The sequence below is a fragment of the Quercus suber genome, unplaced genomic scaffold, assembly GCF_002906115.3.
Source record: "Quercus suber isolate HL8 unplaced genomic scaffold, Cork oak 2.0 scaffold_866, whole genome shotgun sequence".
NCBI lineage: Eukaryota > Viridiplantae > Streptophyta > Magnoliopsida > Fagales > Fagaceae > Quercus > Quercus suber.
The window spans coordinates 33,748-57,614 of NW_027070296.1; the positions used below are offsets into that span (position 1 = coordinate 33,748).

Here is a 23,867-nt window from a genome sequence, read left to right on the forward strand (position 1 = left end):
GCTTTTTTCTTCCCTTCACCTAAGAAGTTTGAGGGCTGCCAAGGAGCAAAGCTGTGAGAGGGATGTTAATTATAGATGTCAATCAATGCTTACACGTTTTTCCCGCAAGTAATTTACTTATAGTTATACTACTGTGCATTTTTGGTGCAGTGATCACTCTACAAGTATAAATGCTTATGAAGTGTGAGGGGCAAGGGTCGGGTTCAAGTTTTTAAAAAAGAATTTTACACACATATACACTTAAATTAGAATAGAGTAGAATTTTTATCTTGTAAAAAAAAAAAAAATTATTTATAGTTATATTATAGGTTGTTTCGGATAACTTAACTCATTAAGTTTTTTATTGTCAATTAAGACCTTGGTTCGAAACAAGTCCTATTTATAATAAAAATTAATTAGCGTCTTGATTTTGTGAGAACAGTTTATCATCATACAATGAGCATTATAGATTCACATCTACTGAGAGACTAGATTTTAGTTTGGAGGCAACATCAAAACAAAATAATGTAAAAAATATTAATCTATATTAATAATGAAATAAATAAACTATTGTAAACAACTATAATCGTCATGTAAAGTCTAATATAAACATGAATTATAATTTATTTTTTTATACCTAGTTTAATTTTCTCATCAGCTCTCAACATCTTTTCATATTTTGGACTTATTATCAATTATGCTCAAAACTATCCATAATCTTTATTAATTATAAATTTATTGTTCATATCATTAAAATAAAGAAATGAAAGCAACAAATTCACAGTTACTAACCATCAAAGTATGAGATTAATCTAAATACATAAATTTTAGACATCTATTTTGATTTCTTAAACTAAATTGAGAAAATAAGTCAATCTAAAAGTCTTAAGAGTTGTTTTAGTAGTACAAGGACATTAAATATTTTTTATTAATTAAAAAATAAATTATTTTATTATTTTGTGTAAAATATTAATATGGGATTTATTGATTGAATATTTGAGTTGCCATGACCTGTGTGAAAGGAAACAAATTAGGATTAGGGAAAAATATGCTAAAAATATTACAAGTTTTATATTATATATATAAAGTTTACAAACAGATATAATAATAAATATGATTAGTGAGTTTTAACTACTTATAAATTAATATTTGAATTGCCTTTTTATGATTGGTTTATAAGACAGGTTTTTGGTTTTTTCCCTGTTAGTGAAACACAGTTTGGTTACAAACTTTTACGGTGGGAATTAATGCTTCATTGTTTTTTTTTTTTCTTTTTTTTCTTTCTCATGTCAAGTATTTGTTGTTCACTGGAAAGCTTTTGTAGTTGTATTCTAATTATGTAATATATTATAAATCCAGTTTAAAATACTAGTATTACTATTTTTGTGTACATTCTAATAAGTATTAATGCCCAAACATTTAAAAGACGTACATTTTAAGAGGTGCTAGGGCAATTCTCCTCTGTATTAAAAATAATATATAATAATAATATGGTTAAAATATAAATTAAACCTTCCAAATTAAAGTATGAAAATAATTAAAAAAAATGTATAAAAATGATAAGAAGAAGAATAATTAATCCAGAAAAGGAGGAGCAGAACCGGGAAAAAAATGGTTAATAACATAGATATGACACGACAATATATATTAGCAAAAGTAATTACTAATTATTAATAATTCACAATTGAATATTGCATATTATAGATTGATTCTTAAAAAGGTAAAAAGATTAAAAAAAAAAAGTATATTATAGATTGTTATTATCATGTCATAAAACGATGCACACTGTTTACGTGGGGTGTTTTAACATACTACTTTGGTTAACACACCGATTACGATAATTATATTCTACGACAAGATCCAACTTGATCTAATCCTTTCTTTAAAAAAAAAAAATTGATCTAATCAATAATAGGTTTATTAAATAAACCTGTTAACCTTGATACTCAATAACATTTTTATTTTTAAAAAATTATGCACGTTATTCAAGTGAGGCTTAAATTATTTTGAAACCAAAATTTTTAACTTAATAACACCATCTTGGAACAAATAAAGGAGGACATCAATGGTATATTACTAAATGAGATTACCAGTGCAACGGCCGGAACCATTATATCATTTGGCGCAATACGTGCATTTTCTCACCTACTATCTTTATCAGCAAAGGTAGTCATTTAAATTTTATGAAAGTAAAATAGTGGGAAAGTGTGGGTACGAGTTAGTTCCACTTGTAAAGTTGTTTTTGCCTCATGTACATGTAATTTTGTGAGTAATTAATATTATGACTTTAAACATCACTATTATCAAAATCTTTGACAAACTTATTGATAAAGAGAAGTGGTAGTTTCAGGATTTGGCTTACTTTCAGTATTTTTTTAACTGGACATGTGATTTTATTTTAAATATACAATGATAAGTAATAGTGAGTTTTAATCTTCACCTTTTATTTATTGTGGGAGACGTGACAGTCTCATTAAAACAAAAAGAAATTCCAGTTAAAAAAATATTTGAGGTAAGTGAAACTCATAGTTTTACAATATTTTCTTAACAAATCATATGTGGTAAATTATTATTGATTCTAATTTAATCTACCACTTAAATTATTTTTAACACACCTATAATATTGAAAATAATAGTGATAGGTAAAAATAGGGGTGACAAAATTGGATACAACCCGCGAACTTGACACGACACAACACAACATGAAATTAGTAAGTTATGAGTTGAGGCTTAATGAGTTTATGTCATATTCGGGTTGACATGCCCGACCTGTTTAATAAATGAGTTATGTTAATATTTAACCCATGAAACCTGTTTGACTCGTCTGACTCATTTATTAAATAACATTTTACCAATATATTCTTCCAACCATAGGTTTATAAACTTATTAGTTGTTGTGGTTTATTTTCTTTGACATATTGTGATTGATTATTTGTAATATTGAGATATACTTTAGTTTTGAATAATTATTTGTGATACAGTTACTTGTTAGTTCCGAATTTTATATTTAAAATATTTATATGTTTGTTTTTTCATAATTTTTTTTTTCCATTTTGATAAAATCTGATAAACAGGTCAACACGATTGACCTATTTAATAAATGGGTTGTGTTAGGATTGAAGAATTTTGACCCGTTTAATAAACATGCAGGTTAGCGTTGACCCATATAATCAAATACTCATGAATTGACACGACTCGAAATTGACATGCAAACATAAATTGCCACCCTTAGGTAAATATTATTTCAAAGATGTTATGTTCACAACATTTTCATAATATTTTTACAGTAAATCTTAAGTGTCAGGTTATTATTGGTGGGTAAAAAAGTAATATAAGTGGTGGGTTTAAATTAGAATCAATAACAACTTACTACTTAAAATTTGTTATGAAAGTATTGTGAAAATATTGTAGATTAGTCCTCAACATTATTTGGTGAACATTCACTATAAAAAAATTGTCAATAACACTCGTTGATGGAAGGAGTTTAAATGGAAATCAAAGTTGCAATGAAAGGAATCGATAGTCTGGCAATGAAAGGAAATCAAAGTTGCAATGAAAGTGATAGGGCAAAAATGTATTGACCCCTTGCAAATTAATTAATTACCTAAGTTAATTAATTAGGTTCAATTACATGCAATAGCGTGATAACATAAACAAATCACCAATTATACTAAGTGCAGCGAAAAATAAATTTGACACAGGTGATTTTGTTTACGAATAGGGAAAATCACCTAAGCAAAAATCTCACCGGGTGATTTTAAGGTCACTACTCTTAAGAATCACTATTATTAATTGCAAGTGGTTACAAGTATAAGGAATCTTACCAAACCCTTTGGCCTATTCCAAAATACCAACTTATAGTTGAACCCTTACCCCAATACCCAATTGGACTTGTATTGTAGTGGCAATCTTTCTGTTCAATGCACGAATTCCAGTACGTGACTAATTAATGATGCATGGATCCTAGTACGTAACTAACTCCATCAACTTGAAGAAGTTGTTGGCTGCAAAGTTCTTCACTTCATCAATAATGAAGATTATGAAGCTCCTTGGTTACAAAACCCTTGACATAAAGACACAGTAACTTCTTCAAAGAGAATGATGAATTAGGGTACTATCTACATGCACAATAGCCTTTAAAATAATCTTTATATATGTTTAGGGTTGTGAGAAAAGAAATCTTATACAAATATTTCAGCATGGGCCAGAAATCAGATTTGGAATTTTTGATTTCATAAGTCTCGATAGAAACAGTTTATGTCGAGTTTCAACATTAGATCTTGATATAAAGGATTTTGTTGAGACTTTTGTCGAACTTTAATGAATAGCTTTTTTTCACTTATTTCTTGGTCAAATCTTTATTGTTTTAACACTTGACTTGAACAACATGTTTCTTAAAATTTTAAACCCATCCTAGATCTACCAAATTACAAGTAAAGTGTATTTTATCAAAAGATTAGCCAATTACATCAAATATGTCCCTAACAGAAAGGAATCAATATAATGAATATTGTAGTACCCCTAGCGTTACTCGACAGACCAATGCTCTTCAGTCCTTTTTTGCCAACCATTCAAATAACTTAAAAGCATTCATTTTGCATTTTTCAAAAAAGAAATGTTAATAAATGCCCTAATGGCATTAATTTAAGAACTATTTTTAGAAACATTTTTATAGAAAAATGTGGTGAAAGTGTTGTTAACATAGTACTTCTCTAAATTTTTTCCTCATAACACTTGACACAATTTAATCAGGCAACTAGCATCACATCAATGCTACTCTATACAAGCAAGAAATAATGGGTCTTTTTAATTGGTCTATCAGCAATGTAGTCAGTAATATTTTATGTTTAGCCGAGTCCTTTGATCGTTGTAGTTTGTTGTGGGTCAAAAGAGAATGTAATGCAGCTGCACATGAAGCTACCGAACTCTCTCCTAGGTATACCTAGTCCTATTTCAATAAACTCAATCTGCCAAGTGTCTTAGTTTCTGTGTTTAAGGTGGATTGTAGTTCCTTTTATGCAGTTTGAATAAAATTTGAAGCTTAATTTAAAAAAAAAAAAAAAAGAAAAAAGAAAAAAGAAAAGAAGAAATAATGGGTTAAATATATTTAATGCCCGAGAAGGCCATATTCTATTCAACTGCATAGATTAGGATCATGGCCAACAAAATTTTCAATTCATAGGATGGGCTTAAGGTCCACATTTTCTATATTACGTATTGGGCTCATAGGCCATATTGTGCTCAAGTTCATGGATTAGCCCATTGCCCAAATCTTGTGTCTTCATACTCAAATCATATTTGTCACACCTTACGGATAGGGCACAAGTCATTTTATTCAATGCTTCAAGGCCTCTAGACCAACATTATTTATCTCATACCTCATGGAATGGGCTTCCCCAATAATTGCCCCTGTGCTTACACAAAATAGTCTAGTTCAATCATTGGGAAAATTGCATTTCCGAAGTCCATGCGCATCCAAAGCGTTGAACCCATTTGAACAAAAAGAAGGCCGACCCACTAAAGAATAAAACCCCACTCCCTAAGGGGTCTGTTTGGTTAGAAGGGTAGAAAAATAAGAGGATGAAAAATTAGGAAGGTTTAGAAAAACACAATGATAGAAAAAATTTAGTTTTCTTTCATATATATTTGATTGGAAGTAACACATTTTTTATATGTAAATTTATACTAACTTCATTTTCCATATTTCTACTTTTCCGTCCTTCCAGTCAAAGGTTGTATCCAAGGAACAAGGATTTAGTATTCTTAGGTGGCGACTCTATTATCACCCTTCATCCAGTCCACTCCAAGCCGAGGCATACTTCCCAAGAGGAAACCCACTCATCATGGGCGCTTATGCCTACAACATTGGTTGATTTTGATCTCGGTCAGTTTAATATTTTCTAAATTTGACACCAAATTGACCAATTTTGGTTTTTCAAAAATAAAAATGAAATCAAACCGAATCAAACCAAGAAAAATAGAAAATTTGAATTCAGTTTGGGCAGTTTAGGTCGGTGCATTTGGATTCTCAATTTTCTTTACAACCCTATGATGTATACTTGAATTTGTGTATTTGATTGACTTGGTTCCCAGTTGTATACTTCATGTATACTTGGACAGATATATTTTATGATTTGAACAAAATTTCCTTTACTTAAAAGAAAAATAATAATAATAATCTCACTCATTCACATTGGTTTAGACCAAATGAAACCAAATGGCCCGAGGTCATGGTCTCTTAGAGCATTCACATCAGTTTCCTCAAAATTTTAGCTAAACTAACCAAAAAACTCTACTTTTTCTAGTTTAACTATCTATTTGTTTTATACAAATACATCAGACTCAATACTTTACCTTTTACCTTATTCAAATATTTATTTTTTTATCTCCTCTCTCTTCTCCGCATATGCCAGCCACCACACTATGCAATGAAGATAAAAGATCTAGTCACCACACTAGCCATAATAAACCATAAATCACAAGGTCAGAATGGAAAGAACAACATCCAACACCACCAATCCACCACAGCACAAAACTACCACCACAACAGGACACCACCACGACAACACCATATACAACAAAACCCAAACACAATCACAACTAAAACTCCCAAATCAAACAACTAGATCCAAGATCAAATCCAACAAACCCACATCATTGACATTAAAACCCCAAAAGAAATTCTAGATCCAATGTGTAGGTTGAAGAAGTCCCATTTTTTGTTGGGTGAAGATCGAATCGTTGACGCGTTCTCTTCTATTGATTCTTGAGATTTGATTATTTTATCTTGGATTTGGCAAATGGGGTTTGGGTAATGGCTAAGAGATGGGTGTAAAATGTTTTGAACAACTATGGGGAATATTTATGTTTTTAATTCACAAGTGAAGAGGAAATATGTGGGACCCACCAGCTGAAATATTGTTTGGTTTAGTTTCTAGCATTTGTTTCTAGTTCTCATATCTCAAAATTTTGAATTTTGAGGACGAGAAATGAGAACCCCTTAGAAGCTATTTTCACTTTTTGAAATATGAGTTTTGTGGCATTTTTCGTAAATAATTGCAAACGTGTGGGACCCTCTTCAGTGTATGGTCACATTATCCTCAGAGCCGTTGGAAGCTTTTGCTATGCCAAATGCTCTAGCTTCAGTTATGACCTCTGTTTTCCTCTCTTCTCTTTACTTCTCTGACTTCTCCATTTACTCCATTTACACCTTCTCCATTTTTACTCCTACTCCTTCTCCATTTACTGCTTCTCCATTAACACCTCTCACCCACCTCTACCAACATACCATTATTTCAAACTTTTGCCTTTTCTTTTATTGCTCAGACCTCTCACTTGTTCCATTTTTTTCACAAGCTACTCTTAACCCAGCACAAAGTGAGAGGAAGAAGGAGTCCCAGCCCGAAACAAGCACACCCTGACACATCCGATACCGGCGCCGACATCGGTTTGAGAATCCGACCTCTGCCTAGGTGACCACGTTTTCTCTCTCTCCCTCCGTAAACCCACCTTGCTTTGTTTTGTGTTACACTAAATTTCAATGTTTGTATTTCAAAGTTTTTGTTCAAGTGCTTTGTTTTGATTTTGTTTGTGTTTCAATGTTTTTTTCAATTTCTCTAAACATTGATGGGTTTTGTAAAATAATGAAATTTGTGTCTGATGGAATTTGTGTCTAATGGGTTTTGTAAAATAATCGGCTTTGTTTGTGATGAAATGTGGATTGAGAAACTTTGATTCAGGTATATGTTATGGGTTATTGTATGGGCCAACACTGGTTTATGCTAAAAATCCCATCTTTTTGTGACTTTGTTTGCCATTGTGTGTGCTGAGTCTTTAATAAATATTTTGTTACTTCTATTTCCCTTCTTTTTTTTTATATTGATGGTTTATCAAAAATTTCATATTTTGAAGCACTCCTTTATAATCACTTGAAGGGACTCTGTATGTGATTTATTATAAATTCAATATCTATGGTCATTTCTTCTTGACAAGAGTGGCTGCTTTCTTTCTAATAACAAAGTGTACAATTGGGTTTATTCTTTCTCTTGGATCAAATTGATATTTATGTATTTGATTAGTTTATTTATGTCAAAGAATTGTTTATAATGCATAGGTTATTTATGTATTTGATGTATATATATATCCAATGTGTATGTGAAGATATCACTATTAAAGCAATTAAGGCCTCTTTATTTATGTATTTGATGAGTTTATAAAATAGTTTTAGTGACATTTGTGAAAATGTTGATATTTCAGTAATGCTGTTTGCAGGTGATGGGTCTTCAAGATATGGAGGCAGAAGTATAGAGAAGGAAAAGGAAAAGAAAAAACCACAAACCTTTCTCTTACATTCGGTGTGTGTGTGTTTGTGGAGATACAAAGACAAAACAGTGTTTTAGGTGAAAGGAGAGAGAAGAATGTGTGAGAGAAAACCAACCTTCTGACCTATGTAGGCTGTGGGCTCCACCAAAAAGTGAAAAAATTGAGTACTGAGATGTGGGGGCACAGTTTTGAGATATTGGAGCCAAACAAAAATTTTTAGTTTTGGGTTTTGAGAAATGAGTGATGTTCTTGAGTTATATGTTTTGAGTTATGAGTAATAAGTTTTGAGATACTTCTAATCCAAACATCCCCTTAGTTTTGGGTAGAGACATAAATGCTAGTGATAGGGAAGAGAGAGAAGAAAGCAGAGAAAAATAAAGGTTTTTTCATTTTTTTTATCCTCTAACGAGGAACAATGCAACGCCACACCACAATGTTAAAATTGTGGAAGAAAATATTGAAACTGATGTGTTGTTTTTTGTGTCTTTAATTATATATTTACTAAAATATTAAAATAGCTATACTAATGCGTATGCTCTCACACTACTATAAATAAACTTCACACTTCAAAAAATGCTGACATTAGTAACCTAACTCTTTGTCCATTTATCTTTCCCAATCATTGACCTTTTTTTTTTTCAAATTACATTTTTTCTTCTTCTCAAATTAGTCAATTTTTCACTTAATTTTTCGTGCAAGTTCTGACCTAAAGATACAAAATAAATTTCCATTTTGGGGGGTATATTTTCATAAAAGAAAATAATTAAGGAACTCTATCAAAATTGTACCTGTTTTAAAGAAAATCAATATAATCACAAAGAAAATAATTTAATAGAGGCGGTGATAAGTGTACTCTAGTCAGTTTTGGCCCCTTTGGAACGTCAATAGTCCCTTTTTTTTCTCCAAACGGGAAAGTGTTTTTCTTGCACTTCATATTTAGTGTATATCATTATACTTTTCAAAATGCATAATTTTGCAACAAATTTAGTCCATGCCTAAAACTCTTAGAACTCAATTGACACTTCCTAATATTTCTAACAGAGACATTTGGGTTCAAATCCCCACTCTCTCAATTGTCAAAATATCTGAAAAAATAAAATATAAATTCAGTCCATGTAAAAGTGAAACCACCCATATGGATGGACCAAATTTATTATGCATCCTTCCAAACAAGCAATTAGAAGATATTTATTTTAAGAGTACATAAATGTTTATTTATTCAAACATTCTTATATATATCCCATTTCAAAGTGAAATGATTCTAAAATAATAATAATCAAAACGTAATGTAGAGTGTCCACTTAGAAATAACAATTCAACATGGAAAACATCTAGAATCTAGATTTTGCCAATTCATTAACTCTAGTTTAGTTTACCACAGTTAAATTTCAAATGAGTCGGCAAAATCTAAACCATAGATTTATTTCACTCTGAATCATATTCTTTAAATGGACACTATCACTAGAATTGGGGATCCCATCCCTTTTGAGATTTGAATAAACCAAGTTACTAATCACCACACAAAGTGCATCACTAAAGGTGTTGAGATATCCACTGGACACATTTCTTAATTTGGATTGGAAGAGTTTAAATACCACAATAGGCTTTGATTGACAGTTCTCCACCATGACCAACATTTGCTTTGAGATATTCAAAAATATTTAGTGGTTTATATCTCAAAGGGTGTTCTTCATCAACTAATTCTTCTGGCACACTTATTGTCTTGTCGTAAAATGTAAACAACCCAAATGAGTATCTTGTTCTCGTCTCGTTTTCACTGATCTGAACTCGATGGATGCAAGATGGTATTCTGTCGTTGCTCCATACCTTGGTCAAGTAAAACATGCATCACTCCAAATTATAATTGATACAATTTTTTCTATAAAAAAAAAAAATAATAATAATAATAATAAAAGAAGAAGAAGAAGAAAAAGAAGACAATTTTGGAATGCATGATTCAACTTATTCAAATGGTTACAATATTAGGAGGCACAATTGACTACTATTAATTACTAATTCTAGAAAGACGAATATTTGATCATATCCTTATAGCAAAAACAACAAAGAACTAAATAAAATTCAAAGTATTGCCAAGTCTCGTATGATTCATGAGGTTTTGGTTTAAGTATTGTAATCAACACTTTCGGGGCACCCTAAGGAAATCCCTCTTGTAATTTTTTGACAGAAACTAGCTATTTTGAATATTTTTTCTTTCACTTTGAAGTATAAATACTCCTTTTAGCGACTAATATATTTATTAAAAAGATACTATTTCATTTCACGGTTAATATTTTATTTTTAAGAAAATAACAATTAATTTCTCTAGTTTCGTAATGACTGTTAACAGGACATATTATACTAGAATATTTTAGACCTTTAGTTATAATTTCCATGGTTACCAATATTATATAAAGTGATTTCATATTATTAAATATTCTATAATACTGTTTAAAAAAAAGAGTTTTTTTTTTGGCATAAATTATATAAATTGATACTCCTTCCATTCTATTTTTTTTTGTCTTGTTTGAAAAGTCAAACTTTTTAAGGAAACATCATTTATTGTCTTGTCTACCTTTTAAAAATGTATAAGTTTTCAAAACTATTTTTAAAAAAATTTATCAAAAAATTGAATTAGTAAATTAATAGGGGTATAATAGAAACATTAATAAACTAATGACTTTTATTTTTAAAAACAGGACAATATTTTGGGACATTTTAAAATGAAATAGAGGATAAAAAAAATGGGACGGAGGTAGTATGTCATCCATCACAGAAAAATAATTTGAATGCTTATTTATAAGTTGTTAAAGTGATACTTATCAAATTAATTATCACATCAATTTGTAAATAATTTTATAGTAACTTTAGTATTTTCTTTAAGAAAAGAGAATAATGTTGGTATGAGTTTTGTAAGATCAATCTTTTGCTGTTGACATGTAAAAGTAGTAAGTCACCTGGAGTGCATCAGCTGCCAATAATATAAAGGATGAAGGCAAGTAATCAAAACCAAGCCATTGGCCGTCCTTTGTTTTTATCTCAAGACCCTTTACATGATTCTGATGAAGTGTGGTGGTGAAGGTCTTGTCTGTGTGTCTATCAAGGGCATTGCAGGCACTGGCGGTATTTTGAACTTCTTTATATTTTATAAAGCCGAGAGTGCGAGTGACTGATTCCGTGAGAGAGTCATAGTACTTCTCCACGCCATAGTTTTCAAACACCATTCTCATCACCATTTGATCTAATTCCTCCATCAGCTTCACATATGAATCAGCACTTTCACTAATGAAAAGGAGGAAAAAGAAAAAAAAAAAAAAAAAAAAAAAAAAAAAAAATTATAGTAACTTTAGTATTTTCTTTAAGAAAAGAGAATAATGTTGGTATGAGTTTTGTAAGATCAATCTTTTGCTGTTGACATGTAAAAGTAGTAAGTCACCTGGAGTGCATCAGCTGCCAATAATATAAAGGATGAAGGCAAGTAATCAAAACCAAGCCATTGGCCGTCCTTTGTTTTTATCTCAAGACCCTTTACATGATTCTGATGAAGTGTGGTGGTGAAGGTCTTGTCTGTGTGTCTATCAAGGGCATTGCAGGCACTGGCGGTATTTTGAACTTCTTTATATTTTATAAAGCCGAGAGTGCGAGTGACTGATTCCGTGAGAGAGTCATAGTACTTCTCCACGCCATAGTTTTCAAACACCATTCTCATCACCATTTGATCTAATTCCTCCATCAGCTTCACATATGAATCAGCACTTTCACTAATGAAAAGGAGGAAAAAGAAAAAAAAAAAAAAAAAACAACAAAAAAAAAGTATAAAATTTAGAACATTAATCTTCTTACACTTGTTAGTATACATTATTAAGTTCCAGTAGTGGAGTCACATTGGGGCTGAAGGGAACCCTGGCCCCCCCAATTTTTTTTTTTTTGAAAAAAGTTGAAATATATGAACTTCTATATGAGTTATCCCAATTTTTTAGAAAGAAATTCAAGTAGATATTCTTTTGGCCCTCCCGCCTCATGCAGTTATTTTTAATTTTATTGTTAAAGTTAAAATTCTATTAATGATTAGTGACAGATTTTAGATATCAATAACTTAAATTAACTGGTTATTCATCAACTTATGATAAACGCATAGTTTTTAACACTTATCTAAAGAAAAAAAAAAATTCAAAATTTTGCTCATTCCACATTTAAAAGAAAAGATTTAAAAAAAAAAAAAACCATTACTTCTAGCTTACTTTGGCGTTGATGGTAGAGATGGCTGTGTTTGACAATATTGTAGTGCCTTTAAGTCCTCGCTTCAATTCCAAGAAGGGTACTGTCCACATGTATGGTTGAAAACCATACACTTAGCAATGTTAATTAATATTAGTAACTTCATTTCTCTCTCTCTCTCTCCCCTAGTTCTTTACTGATTTTTTTGAAGTAACTATTTTTTTCTCCATTCGCAGGTACGAATTCTTCTTCTTATATTCCCTCTTTTTTTATTTAAGAAAAGAAGAAGAAGATATTTTATATAACATATAATATAATGAACTAGTATTAGTTTGATAAGAATATATAATATATCATATAAATAAATAAAATAATGGAAGACTTGATTGGTTTATTTGATTATATTTTATATCATTAAATGACTACTATTTGTCTATTTTTTAGCAATCTTTAACCAATTAGTAAAATTTTATTTTAATTATAATACTTAATAGATTGTAATTTAATTTGATAATCTAGGCCTACTGAGAAATTAAAAACTATTGAGCTATAAAACACTTAGCTATTGAAAACCTCAAAAATATATGTTTATAGTAGTACTATTTAGACTATTATCCATATATATATATATATATAATAGGTGAAACTTAGAGAAATTCAAATTAGAATTCCAAATTAGAGTTCTAATTTTACGCCTTGTGTCCTATATTATTTATTCTTAAAACGTTTTATTTCTTAATTTTAGAATCAAATGTGAGACCATATAAAAAATATTCATTCAAGTGAGTTATTAAATACAAAAACTAAAGAGTTTAAAATAAAAAAAGTGTTTTACAATTAAAAAAAAAAAATTACATTTTATACCTAATAATATTCTTACAATTTTTTTAAAGAATTAATAAAATATAAAAATGACTATTAATAGTATTTAAATATATATATATATATATGAATTATATTATACATCTTATTATATATCCTTAAGTGTATTTATGCATATGCACGAGGTTACAAGTTAGTTATGCATAAAGTATATAATTATCTCTTTTCTGATTTAACCCCCCAAATATAAACTATTGACTTTGCCACTGCTCATTTCATATTTTAAATTAATATTGTGTGTACATAACAAGAGGATTAATAGTGTATCGGACGCCATTTTGATTGAGTCGTAGAAACAAAATATTTTGATACAGTTTAATACCAGTATACACCATTTCGAAATTTTCGCTATTATGAATATGTAAATTATTGGTCCAATTAACCAAACCTTATATTTAAAGTTTTAAACCTATATTGAGCTTGTGGGTTTGTATTGTATTTTATCTTGGATACCAAGAGTTTTTGTTATGTCTGTATCCAAGAGTTTTTGTCTTTCATTAAAAACACTAGGAACTGGTTTTAGAATTAATTCTAAAACTCTTGGCATGAGACAATATTTTCTGATCTATTTATAAGTTTAAAAAATCCTACACACACACAGAGATATATATATATATATATATTATTTTGATTCTTGCATTATAGATCTTTGAGAAAAGTAGATAAGATGATTGGATTATTACCGGAAGTGAACATTTCCGTTGGGCCAGAAGATATTGGTCAACTTTTGAGTTTCTTCTGGGGAGTTTCCATTATCAATCGCCAAGCGTTCGTAAAAAGCTTTAGAAAAATAGCCATGGCCAGGCCTTTCGGAAGGTAATTTCCTTTTGGTTTCTGTGGGGAAATCAAACAACTCTCTTATTGCGCCAAAGGTTGTGTTGTGAAGCTTTAATGGGACTTTATTGCCGAGTTCTGCTACAAAGCAACCGTACTCTTCAAGTGCACGGCAAACATCTCTGCGCATTGAGGACCATGAACTTGAACCAGGCTTCAGGTCCTCGTTTGAGAAATCAACAACTGGAATCTTTGCTTGTGCTTGGATGGCCATGCTTTCTTCTTCCGTTCACCTTATAATTAAGAAGTTTGAGTGCTGCGAAGGAGCAAAGCTGTGTGGGATGTTATTTATAGGTGTCGGTCAGCGGTGTAGTATCTAGAGGGCAAAATTGGCACTTACACATAATTAGAAGAGTTTAGTTCATGGTGACTTAAGACAAGTCCAAATCTTTTTTTCCACTTTTCTTGCTCCACTCTATACTCTACAAATAAATGCTTGTCACGTATTCATCTAATTAATTAAATACTACTATTAATTAATAACTATAGTATTAATAAGTCAATAATGCTAGTATTTAATTAATTAGGTGAATACGTGGCAAGTATTTATTGGTGGAGTATAGAGTGAAACAGGAAAAGTGTGATAGAAGATTTGGACTCGACTTAAGATATTTGTTAATAAATTATTTTAAGTTTAAATATTACTTTTATAGTTTTTTTTTTTTAATAAAAAAAGACTACTTTTATAGAAAATTTATAAAATTGTTAAAAAAAAAATTAGTTACTTTTTAATACTTTCTAATAAAAAATTTTTAAAAATATTTTCTAAATCAATGCTTTAAGGAAATCTGTTAACTTTTCTCTACATACAATTTATTTATAGTTAAATATAATTATTTTTTAGTAATGCTATAAATACAAATTATTTTACTACATTTTTACAAACCGCCAAATTTTTATTGGTTCTTATTTAGGTTCACTACTAATATTACATTTTTATTTACTAATAACCAATAATCACCCACTACAACAATCATTTATAAAGTAGTTTGTGTTTTTAGTATTTTTTGTTATTTTATAAGTAGGTTTTAGTTAACTTACTTCATATGGTCTTTTATCATTAATTTGAGACCTTGGTTTGAAATTGATTCTTTGTCTCTAAGAAGAAGAAAAAATGTTTTGAATACTGTTTTGGTTTGTCTATTAGTACATAATAAGTGTATTATTTTTGAGGGTATTGCTGTTATATATATATATGTGTGTGTGTGTTATGGTTCAAAATCATATAAATTATTAACAATCTGAAAATTATAGGCCCATATATCAATTAATATGTTAATCTTTAATCATCAAATTTACCTTTAACAAATTAACAGTTAATTTTTTTAGAATATAATAAGAGTAATATGGATCTTAAAAAAACAAAAAAGAAAGAAAAACTATACGTTAGTTACAAGGAGGGGAGAACCTTGGGAGTCCAAATCTTCTGTTCCACTTTTCTTGCTCCACTCTGTACTCCACCAATAAATATTTACCATGTGTTCACCTAATTAATTAAATACTATCATTATTTATTAATTAATAATACAGTTACTAATTAATGATAGTATTTACTTAATTAGGTGAACACGTGGCAAGTATTTATTGGTGAAGTATAAAATAAAGTAGGAAAAGTAGGACAGAAGATTTGGACTCAAACCTCAGAAGTTGGAAGTCAACATAAAAAGTCTAAAATTCAGCATTTCTATTAAATGCTATGTAGCTAGTGACATGAGAGGCTCATCGAAAATAACGCAAAATAAAGCAAGAGGAGTTAGAACCTGGTAGGGAGTATTGCATGTTTTGAAAACATGCATCCTCCCCCTCACAAGGGGGTGGACCCCACACACAATAAGAGTAATATGGATCTTAAAAAAACAAAAAAGAAAGAAAAACTATACGTTAGTTACGAGGAGGGGGGAACCTTGGGAGTCCAAATCTTTTGTTCCACTTTTCCTGCTCCACTCTGTACTCTACCAATAAATACTTGTCACGTGTTCACCTAATTAATTAAATACTATCATTAAATAATGATAGTATTTAATTAATTAGGTGAACACGTGGCAAGTATTTATTGGTGAAGTATAAAATGGAGTAAGAAAAGTAGGACAGAAGATTTGGACTCGAACCTCGGAAGTTGGAAGTCAACATAAAAAGTCTAAAATTCAGCATTTCTATTAAATGCTACGTAGCTAGTGACGTGAGAGGCTCATTGAAAATAACGCAAAATAAAGCAAGAGGAGTTAGACCAAAAGGTGCTTATTTGAAAGGTCATAACCATTTATATTGGATATACTAAAAGGTGCCTATTGAAAGGTCATAACTCTTTTTATTGGATATATTTTAAAGTGCCTATTGACCGAAAATGTGTTTATTGAATGAAAATATGTTTATTGACCAAAAAGTACCTACTAAATGGAAAGGTGCCTACTGACCGAAAATATGCATATTGACTAAAAATGTGGCTATTGAAGGGTCATAATTCTTTGGATATAAATAGTGATTTATATTCATTTGGTAGCCTTTTTCTCAACTTTTTATCTTTTATCTTTCAGATTTCTTATTCTCTTCCCTACGCGTTAGTCCCATTAGCAACCAAATGTTTTGAAAAATAAAGAATTTTTGCAGTGAAATCCTAAACAAGGTCAAGAAATTTGTCCTCGTTGAAATATACAAGGTCAATATCACCAACCTTGTAACAAACGATGGTATCATCTGGGTACATTTAGGGGTGTACACAGTCCGATTAGGTAGGTTTTTTAGAGATTTTTTGCACCATGTCTCTAGGGTGCGGTTTCACCCTATGCTTGACCGCACCTCACATTTGGAAGGTAAGAACCAGTCCACACAAGGTGCGGTTAATCTTAGCGGCTCGGTGCAGTTCGTTTCAATATGTGGGCTGGGCTTTTATAAATTATTATTCTAAGTTTTGGGCTTTTGGGCTCTAAAAAAATAGCATTTTGAGCCCATTTTGACTTCTTTTTACCTGGGCCTTTCTTTATCAATTTCAACCACAATAAGACTAAAAACCTCAACTTGTCACAGGACTCACAACATTCCATATTAAATACACAATTATAAAGTATCAAGTCTCAAACACACAATTATAAAGTATAAGTCTCAACCATAAGTAACAAGAGAATTCTAGCATGGTAGTAACATTAACATTAATATTTTTAGCATAATAATATCAAACATTAGTGAACTCAAAACAACCCTTAAAACAAAATCAAACAGCAAAGACAAAAAATCAAACATTAGTGAACTCAAAACAAGTATAAATAGTATGAGAAAATACCCAGGAACTCTTTAAGCCTCTGAGATTTAGTCTTTACTAGGCTGAAGCTGAATCTCTCAAATTTACTCCTGAAATTACAAGAAAATAACCCAAAAAAAAAAAAAAAATTAGAACCAACAAAAAACATTCAGTGACTTCAAAATAAAACTAAAAAAATTAGGGATTAGAGTTACCAAAGACAGAACTATATTATGTGACTGAGTGCAAAAACAGGAGAAAACTGATTAGGTGAGAGCCTGAGATTGAGAGGGAAACACTGGTTTGGAAGAAAAACGAAGGTTGCTGAGTGAGTCTGATTGTCTGAGTCACTGAGAGCTGAAGTGGAAAGTCTAAACTCTAAAGGGTACAAAAAGAGAGTAGGAGACAACTCAGTCTCAGACAAGACCTGTGAGGCTGAAAAAAGCAAAAAGAAAATATCTTACAAACTCACACTGTTACTCAAGCGATAACTATTAACCAAGTACCCGTTTTTTTTTTTTTTTTTTTTTTTTGGGGTAAAACTCAAGCGGCAAGACCAAGACTTAAGAGACAAGACCTGATTGAGAAATGAGTCTACTCCAATTTCCAGTCTCCTGACACACGTTAACATTATATAATATATATATATAACAAAATTATACATATATATATATATATATATATATTTTTTTTTTTGAAACTGAAGGTCCATTTAAATACAATTTATTATTGTTGAAAACTGATTGTTATTGAAAATATTATAGTAAAATAATTTTTAAATGTATGAATAATGCCGTGAGACATATTTTTAATATTTTTTAATGCGTGAACAATGTATGCACATTGCGTGAACAATGCATACACAGTGCGTAAACAGTGCATACACTATTCATGAACAGTACAAATTGTTGCTGAAAGTCAACAATGCAGGCAAAAAAAAAAAAAAAAAAAAGAGAAAATGCGCTTTGAGGAAACGCAAATGCAGGTTTAAGTTGTATCCAAACCCTCGCTGAATATTCATTTCATTCAACAGAAGACAGGATAGCCAATACAAAGCTCAGACCTGACAAAAAAAAGCAAAGAAAAGCAACAAGACAGACCACAAACAGACCAGACCACAAGCTAATTCCTTTAGCTGAGCCCAACAACACCAAGAAGATTATCTACAATATCTGGTGATATACCAGTCTAGCTCTTCAACTCCTCATCTCTCTAGAATAGATGGATAAGAATTCAATTTTTTTTTTTTTGATAAGAACGCCCCTGTTCATGGATGAATGTTAGGCCTCTTCTTATACATATTAACACATACATGCTCGGGTCGGTTTGGTCTTTGTCGATGTGCAAATCTTGATGCCAATGGCCGCACCGATCCGACATCGGTACTGAAGATTTACCGTCAACCACTATGCCAGAAACTTTCAGCGAAGCCTTGAGCGAAACGAGGCGCTGCGGTCAGACCGGTTTTGTCAGTGCCAGTATATCCTTGAACTAGCCTTGGTACATTACAAGCAGTTTAGTTCCAAGGCCCACATCATTGATCTGGACATGCCTCGATCTTTCCTCCAATCTTGCTAACCTCACATCAATGTCTACATCATGGGACATATTTTAGGTACAAATCAAATGAAATATTTTATAATAGGTCTAATTTTATTTTATTAGTAAGTTTATACACCTTGAATCCTTGGTAAGATCAGAATACGTATTAGATCTCCTTGGTAAGAGTCCCAATTTATTTGCTAATGAATAATTTGTGGTTTTTTTATTTCCATGGTTTCTGAACATTCTTGTTCTCAATGGCATTTTTTTTTAATATATACATCTTATGTGAAACGGTGAGTAAATACTGAAACTTAAAGGGCAAAATGAAAAGGCATAACTGTTGATGTTTTTAAATGTATACATGACATAAATTTATATAGCCATATGGCGCAATAAGGAATGGTCAACAAAAAGTCAAACATTTTGATAAAAACATACAACTTCATATTAATTGTAAATCAGCCTCACTACACAAACCTAATTTTCATTCTAATGTTTTTTTTTGGAGATCATGCACCTAAACATACAATGTGTCAATAAACACTTTTGCCACTTCTATCTTAGTTCTAGACATTTTAATTTACACATAAGCCAATAGTAACCGCAATTAGCTATCAGACCAAGACACCAATTAGTTTTTAATGTAGGTGGGGATCAAACCCCAGATCTTTTATTTAACTATCAAAGATTTTACCAATTAAGCTAATTGGAACCTTCAAGTAAATATTACATTTACATGAAATCTAAGCAACCTAACACACCTTACATCTTATAATTAAGCTAATAAATCTTATAATTTCATCTTATAGCCAGGGGCAGAGCCGAGGGGGGGTTGAGGGGGGGCAACTACCCCCCTTGACTCCTCCCAAAAAAGTCCTTCATCTATTTATAAAGTTGAGTTGTACTCCTAAAGTTAGAATAGAAAAGAACATCTTCTCTCAAACTGTACCCTTGACATGAAATGAAAAATAAATAAAATACATATTTCTATTTGAGAAAGTCTAGAGACATAATAAAATTTCACATTATTTTCACAATAATCTTATTTTTAGTTGGAATAGATCCCAGAATCAATATATTTTTATTTTGACCAATAATATACTAACACCTCAATTTATTGTAAAAATATTTTGAAATTTTGTGGTGTTACTCAAACAACTCATCTCATTTTAAACAATGAGCATACATGAAATAAATGCCACCAAACCTATTTACACTTTTGACCAATATTCCTTTTTTTTTTTTTTTTTTTTACTTATCCAAATTTCTTTCCTTTCATTTCTAGTTAAGCAAGTGGAATTCAAACTTTACACAAATAATAATAAAATATCTTGTATGACACTAAAGTTGTAAAACGTCCATTATTTATTTCTCCTTCATTTCTTGCATTTTCATCGTTCAAAATTTGAGTTTTATCATAAATCCAAATTTTAAATAATTAGAAGAATACAGAAAGAAAAGTTAAAATTTATTTTCTCAATTTATTTTGAGGAATCAAATTAATTGTCTAAACTTTATGTATGTATAGATTAATCTCTTACTTTGATGATTGATTGTCAGGAGTGTTTTACAATTGTTTAAATTTTAATAGATTTTGTATGACAATTATTTTTATTTATAATTTTATTATTAATATCGATAAATAATTTTAGGTTCTTTATTATTATTTTTTTAACCTTGCCTCCCTAAACTAAAATCTTGGCTCCACCACTATTACAACTTTAGCGTCTTGCACATTAAACGTCGTACTCAATTCACAAAACTCTTACTCATTAAATGAATATGTGTCGGTTTTGCCTTTCGTAATTGTGTGCTTTTACTATGCAAAAAAAAAAAGAAAAAGAAAAAGAAAAAGGACTTAAGACTTTCTTGGATTTTGATGTCTTAAAACATTGCACATCATCAAACAAAATCAGCACGAGATAATATTATCATGCAAACGCGTGGAAGCACAAACAAATCACCAAAAACTAAATATGCAGCGGAAATTAAAAGAAACAGTGATTTGTTTACGAATGGGGAAAACCCTTGCGGCAAAAACCCCATCAGGTGATTTTCAGGTCACCATTCCCAAAACTCCACTATTATCAAATCAAGCGGTTACAAGTAAAGGAATCCCAAGTACCTTACCAACCTACAGTTGAACCCTTATCCCAATATCCAATTGGACTTGATTTGTAGTAACAGTTCCCCCTTTTGATGCACGGCTCCCAAGTACGTGACTAACCAGTTTGATGCGTGGATCCCAGTGCACGGGTTACTCCTTTGCACGAATCCTAGTATGTGACTAACTCCACAGCAGCCCTTTGATTGTTGTAGTTGATTTGCAGCAGCTTCACATAGAAACACTAATAAGATCTTCAATGTTGGTGCAAGAGACTTTGCTTGGTTACAGAACCCAAAAGTGTATAAGAAACGCAGTAAGAACTCTTTCTTCTGTAAGAGGAGGCTAGGGTTTCAAAAAGAAAACCTTATAAAGCTCCCTAGGGTTAGGTTTTTCTTTTTCCCACCTCCTTTAAATAGGAGCTTTAATGGGCTCTCCTATTCCAAATAGGTTTACATAAACCTTGGGCTTTCCTAATCCAATAAGGATTATACAAACCCTTAAACAAATAGCCTTTTAGATTAAAAACATTGTGGCTATAATCTGAAAACCCGTAAGCTCGATCAATCGAGACATCTATCGAGCTTTAATGAATCTCAACAGATTGAGATTCTATCGAGCAGGTATCGAGACTTGCAAATTGCACTTTTCTTGAGTAGTTCTAGAGTAGTCTTCGTGTCTTCAATTTAATCACTTGTAATGATCATCTTGAACCTACTTAGATTTACCCAAATACAAGTAAAGTGCATTTTGTCAAAAGATATGCCAATTACATAAAAATATGTCCCCAACAATGTCCCCCTTTGGCAATCCGTGACAAAACCACAAGAGTACATTGAATGTCCTAGAATACATTCTACTTAAGATTACAGAATAAATAAGCCTAGTCTAAAAGATCTGAACCATGGAAGTTGCTGCAAGAAGAAGGTTCGGAATCTTGACTTGGCTTTAACTTGTCTTATCTGAAAGGCACTAAACAATACACATCAAGGTACCATGTGAAAATAATGACAAGTTAAATAAACAAGAAACATGTGTATAAAGAGAGAAAAGAAACAACACACGTGAGATAAAAAGTGAAACACATACATCATCATCAAATATAGAAACAACACATGATGTATGTAAATGGTTACAAAACCAAAAGATACACAACACAAAATATATGTCAATATTAATGTGTATCAAACTAACTCTCCCCCTTAGTTAGTTACATCAAAAACATTCTTCCCTTTAACATGAAGTTCTCCCCTTAAGTCTATTACTCCCCCTAAGGAATGACATTCAATTCTCAAATTTCTCTCCCTTTTTGACACGATTATCAAAGGGCATAAAAAACCAAAAGACATGACAGGAGACAGACAGAAAACTGACAAAGAGGGAAACGAGGAGAGCAAGGAACCATAGACCTACAAGAAAAAGAATAACAAAATGCTATGGACAAAAAAAATGCAAAACAAAAAAAATGAAATGCATGCAAGGGAATCTCGATCGATCGAGAGGTGTTAAGACAGGTGACGAGAAAAAAGGCAAAGACACAAGAACAGAAGCTCGATCGACCGACCAGGTGTCGAGAAGGTATTGAAGAGGCAAGAACTTTCTCGATCGATCCACCAAGTGTCGAAGAGGTGTCGAGATTGCAATCAGAAAAAGACTTGAAAATATCGATAGATGACAAGGTAATGAGGAGGTGTCGAACCAGCTTTTAAAAGCAGTTTTTCAAGAAGTGAAAAACACAGACATGAATGCAATCCATCATGCACCTTAATCAATGATCCAATCAATATATTAAGCTCTCAAAATCATCTCTCAACAAACATTTTAAGCACATGAATCCTCACAAACACACACACACACACACACAACAAGTCTAACCAATTTTATTGTTCAAAAACAAGTCAAGACAGTTTAGTGAGCATACATTAGCACATGTAAACACTTGTGATGGCCAAATTACATTGTACCTGCACATGTATTAAAAGTAGCAAAGAATATTGCGTGTTACGTGTGAAAAACATTGCAAGATTGCATATGTGTATACATGTTATGACAATCTGAGATATGAGAAAATAACTTTAATTCATACACAATCATAACTGTTTGATGGGACTATCACCTTCGAGGTACATCCTATAACTCCCACATCTCCTAGAATACATGCTTGCAACCATATTTAAAGCATTTTTAATCTTTTTGCTTTTAATTTTCTTTGCATATTTTCTTTTAAGCATATCATACATGGACATATAAAAGAGAGAAAAGAAATACCCAAGATATTAAGCATTTGACATCGCACTTTTTCTATGTCGAAGTATACGAATGTCTTTGACACTGCACTTTTGCTATGCCGAAGCATACATGTGTCATATTATGATTGGCGGGCAACAGTGGTAAGATGATTATTTATGCCTTTCTCTTAGGATTTTCTAGTCCTACCCGTCAAAAAGAGTGATATGAGTGTTAAGTTTAAAAGATAACTTAATCTTACTCATCACAAATAAGAGCCACAAAGCTCACTTGCTTAGTTGTACATAGAGATGCTCATCTAAGTTACAAGAGATATAAAATTTAAAAAACTCTGTTTCAATGGCCATCCAAGGTACACAAGTACCAAAGTACACAAAACACACATTGTTTTTGTATTTTTCAATTTTTTTTATTAAAAAAAACAAAAATAAGCAAAATTGAAAATAAACAAACAAAAACATGTTAAGCAAAGCATGAAAGAAAGATGCATATGCATGAAAACAT

General features: G+C 31.1%; 1 protein-coding gene across 1 annotated transcript; it reads right to left on the bottom strand.

Annotated features, from left to right (window-relative positions):
• Positions 1-9,417: 9,417 nt before the first annotated feature.
• On the bottom strand, positions 9,418-17,951 carry LOC111994193 (2-oxoglutarate-dependent dioxygenase AOP3). Its single transcript, XM_024026065.2, has 5 exons — positions 17,683-17,951; positions 17,510-17,577; positions 14,082-14,504; positions 11,735-12,059; positions 9,418-10,128 (listed from the first exon to the last, which is right to left on the bottom strand). Exons 3-5 carry the CDS (start codon positions 14,444-14,446, stop codon positions 9,889-9,891), a joined length of 930 nt encoding a protein of 309 aa, XP_023881833.1. The 5' UTR covers positions 14,447-14,504; positions 17,510-17,577; positions 17,683-17,951; the 3' UTR covers positions 9,418-9,888.
• Between the last annotated feature and the right edge of the window lie 5,916 nt (positions 17,952-23,867).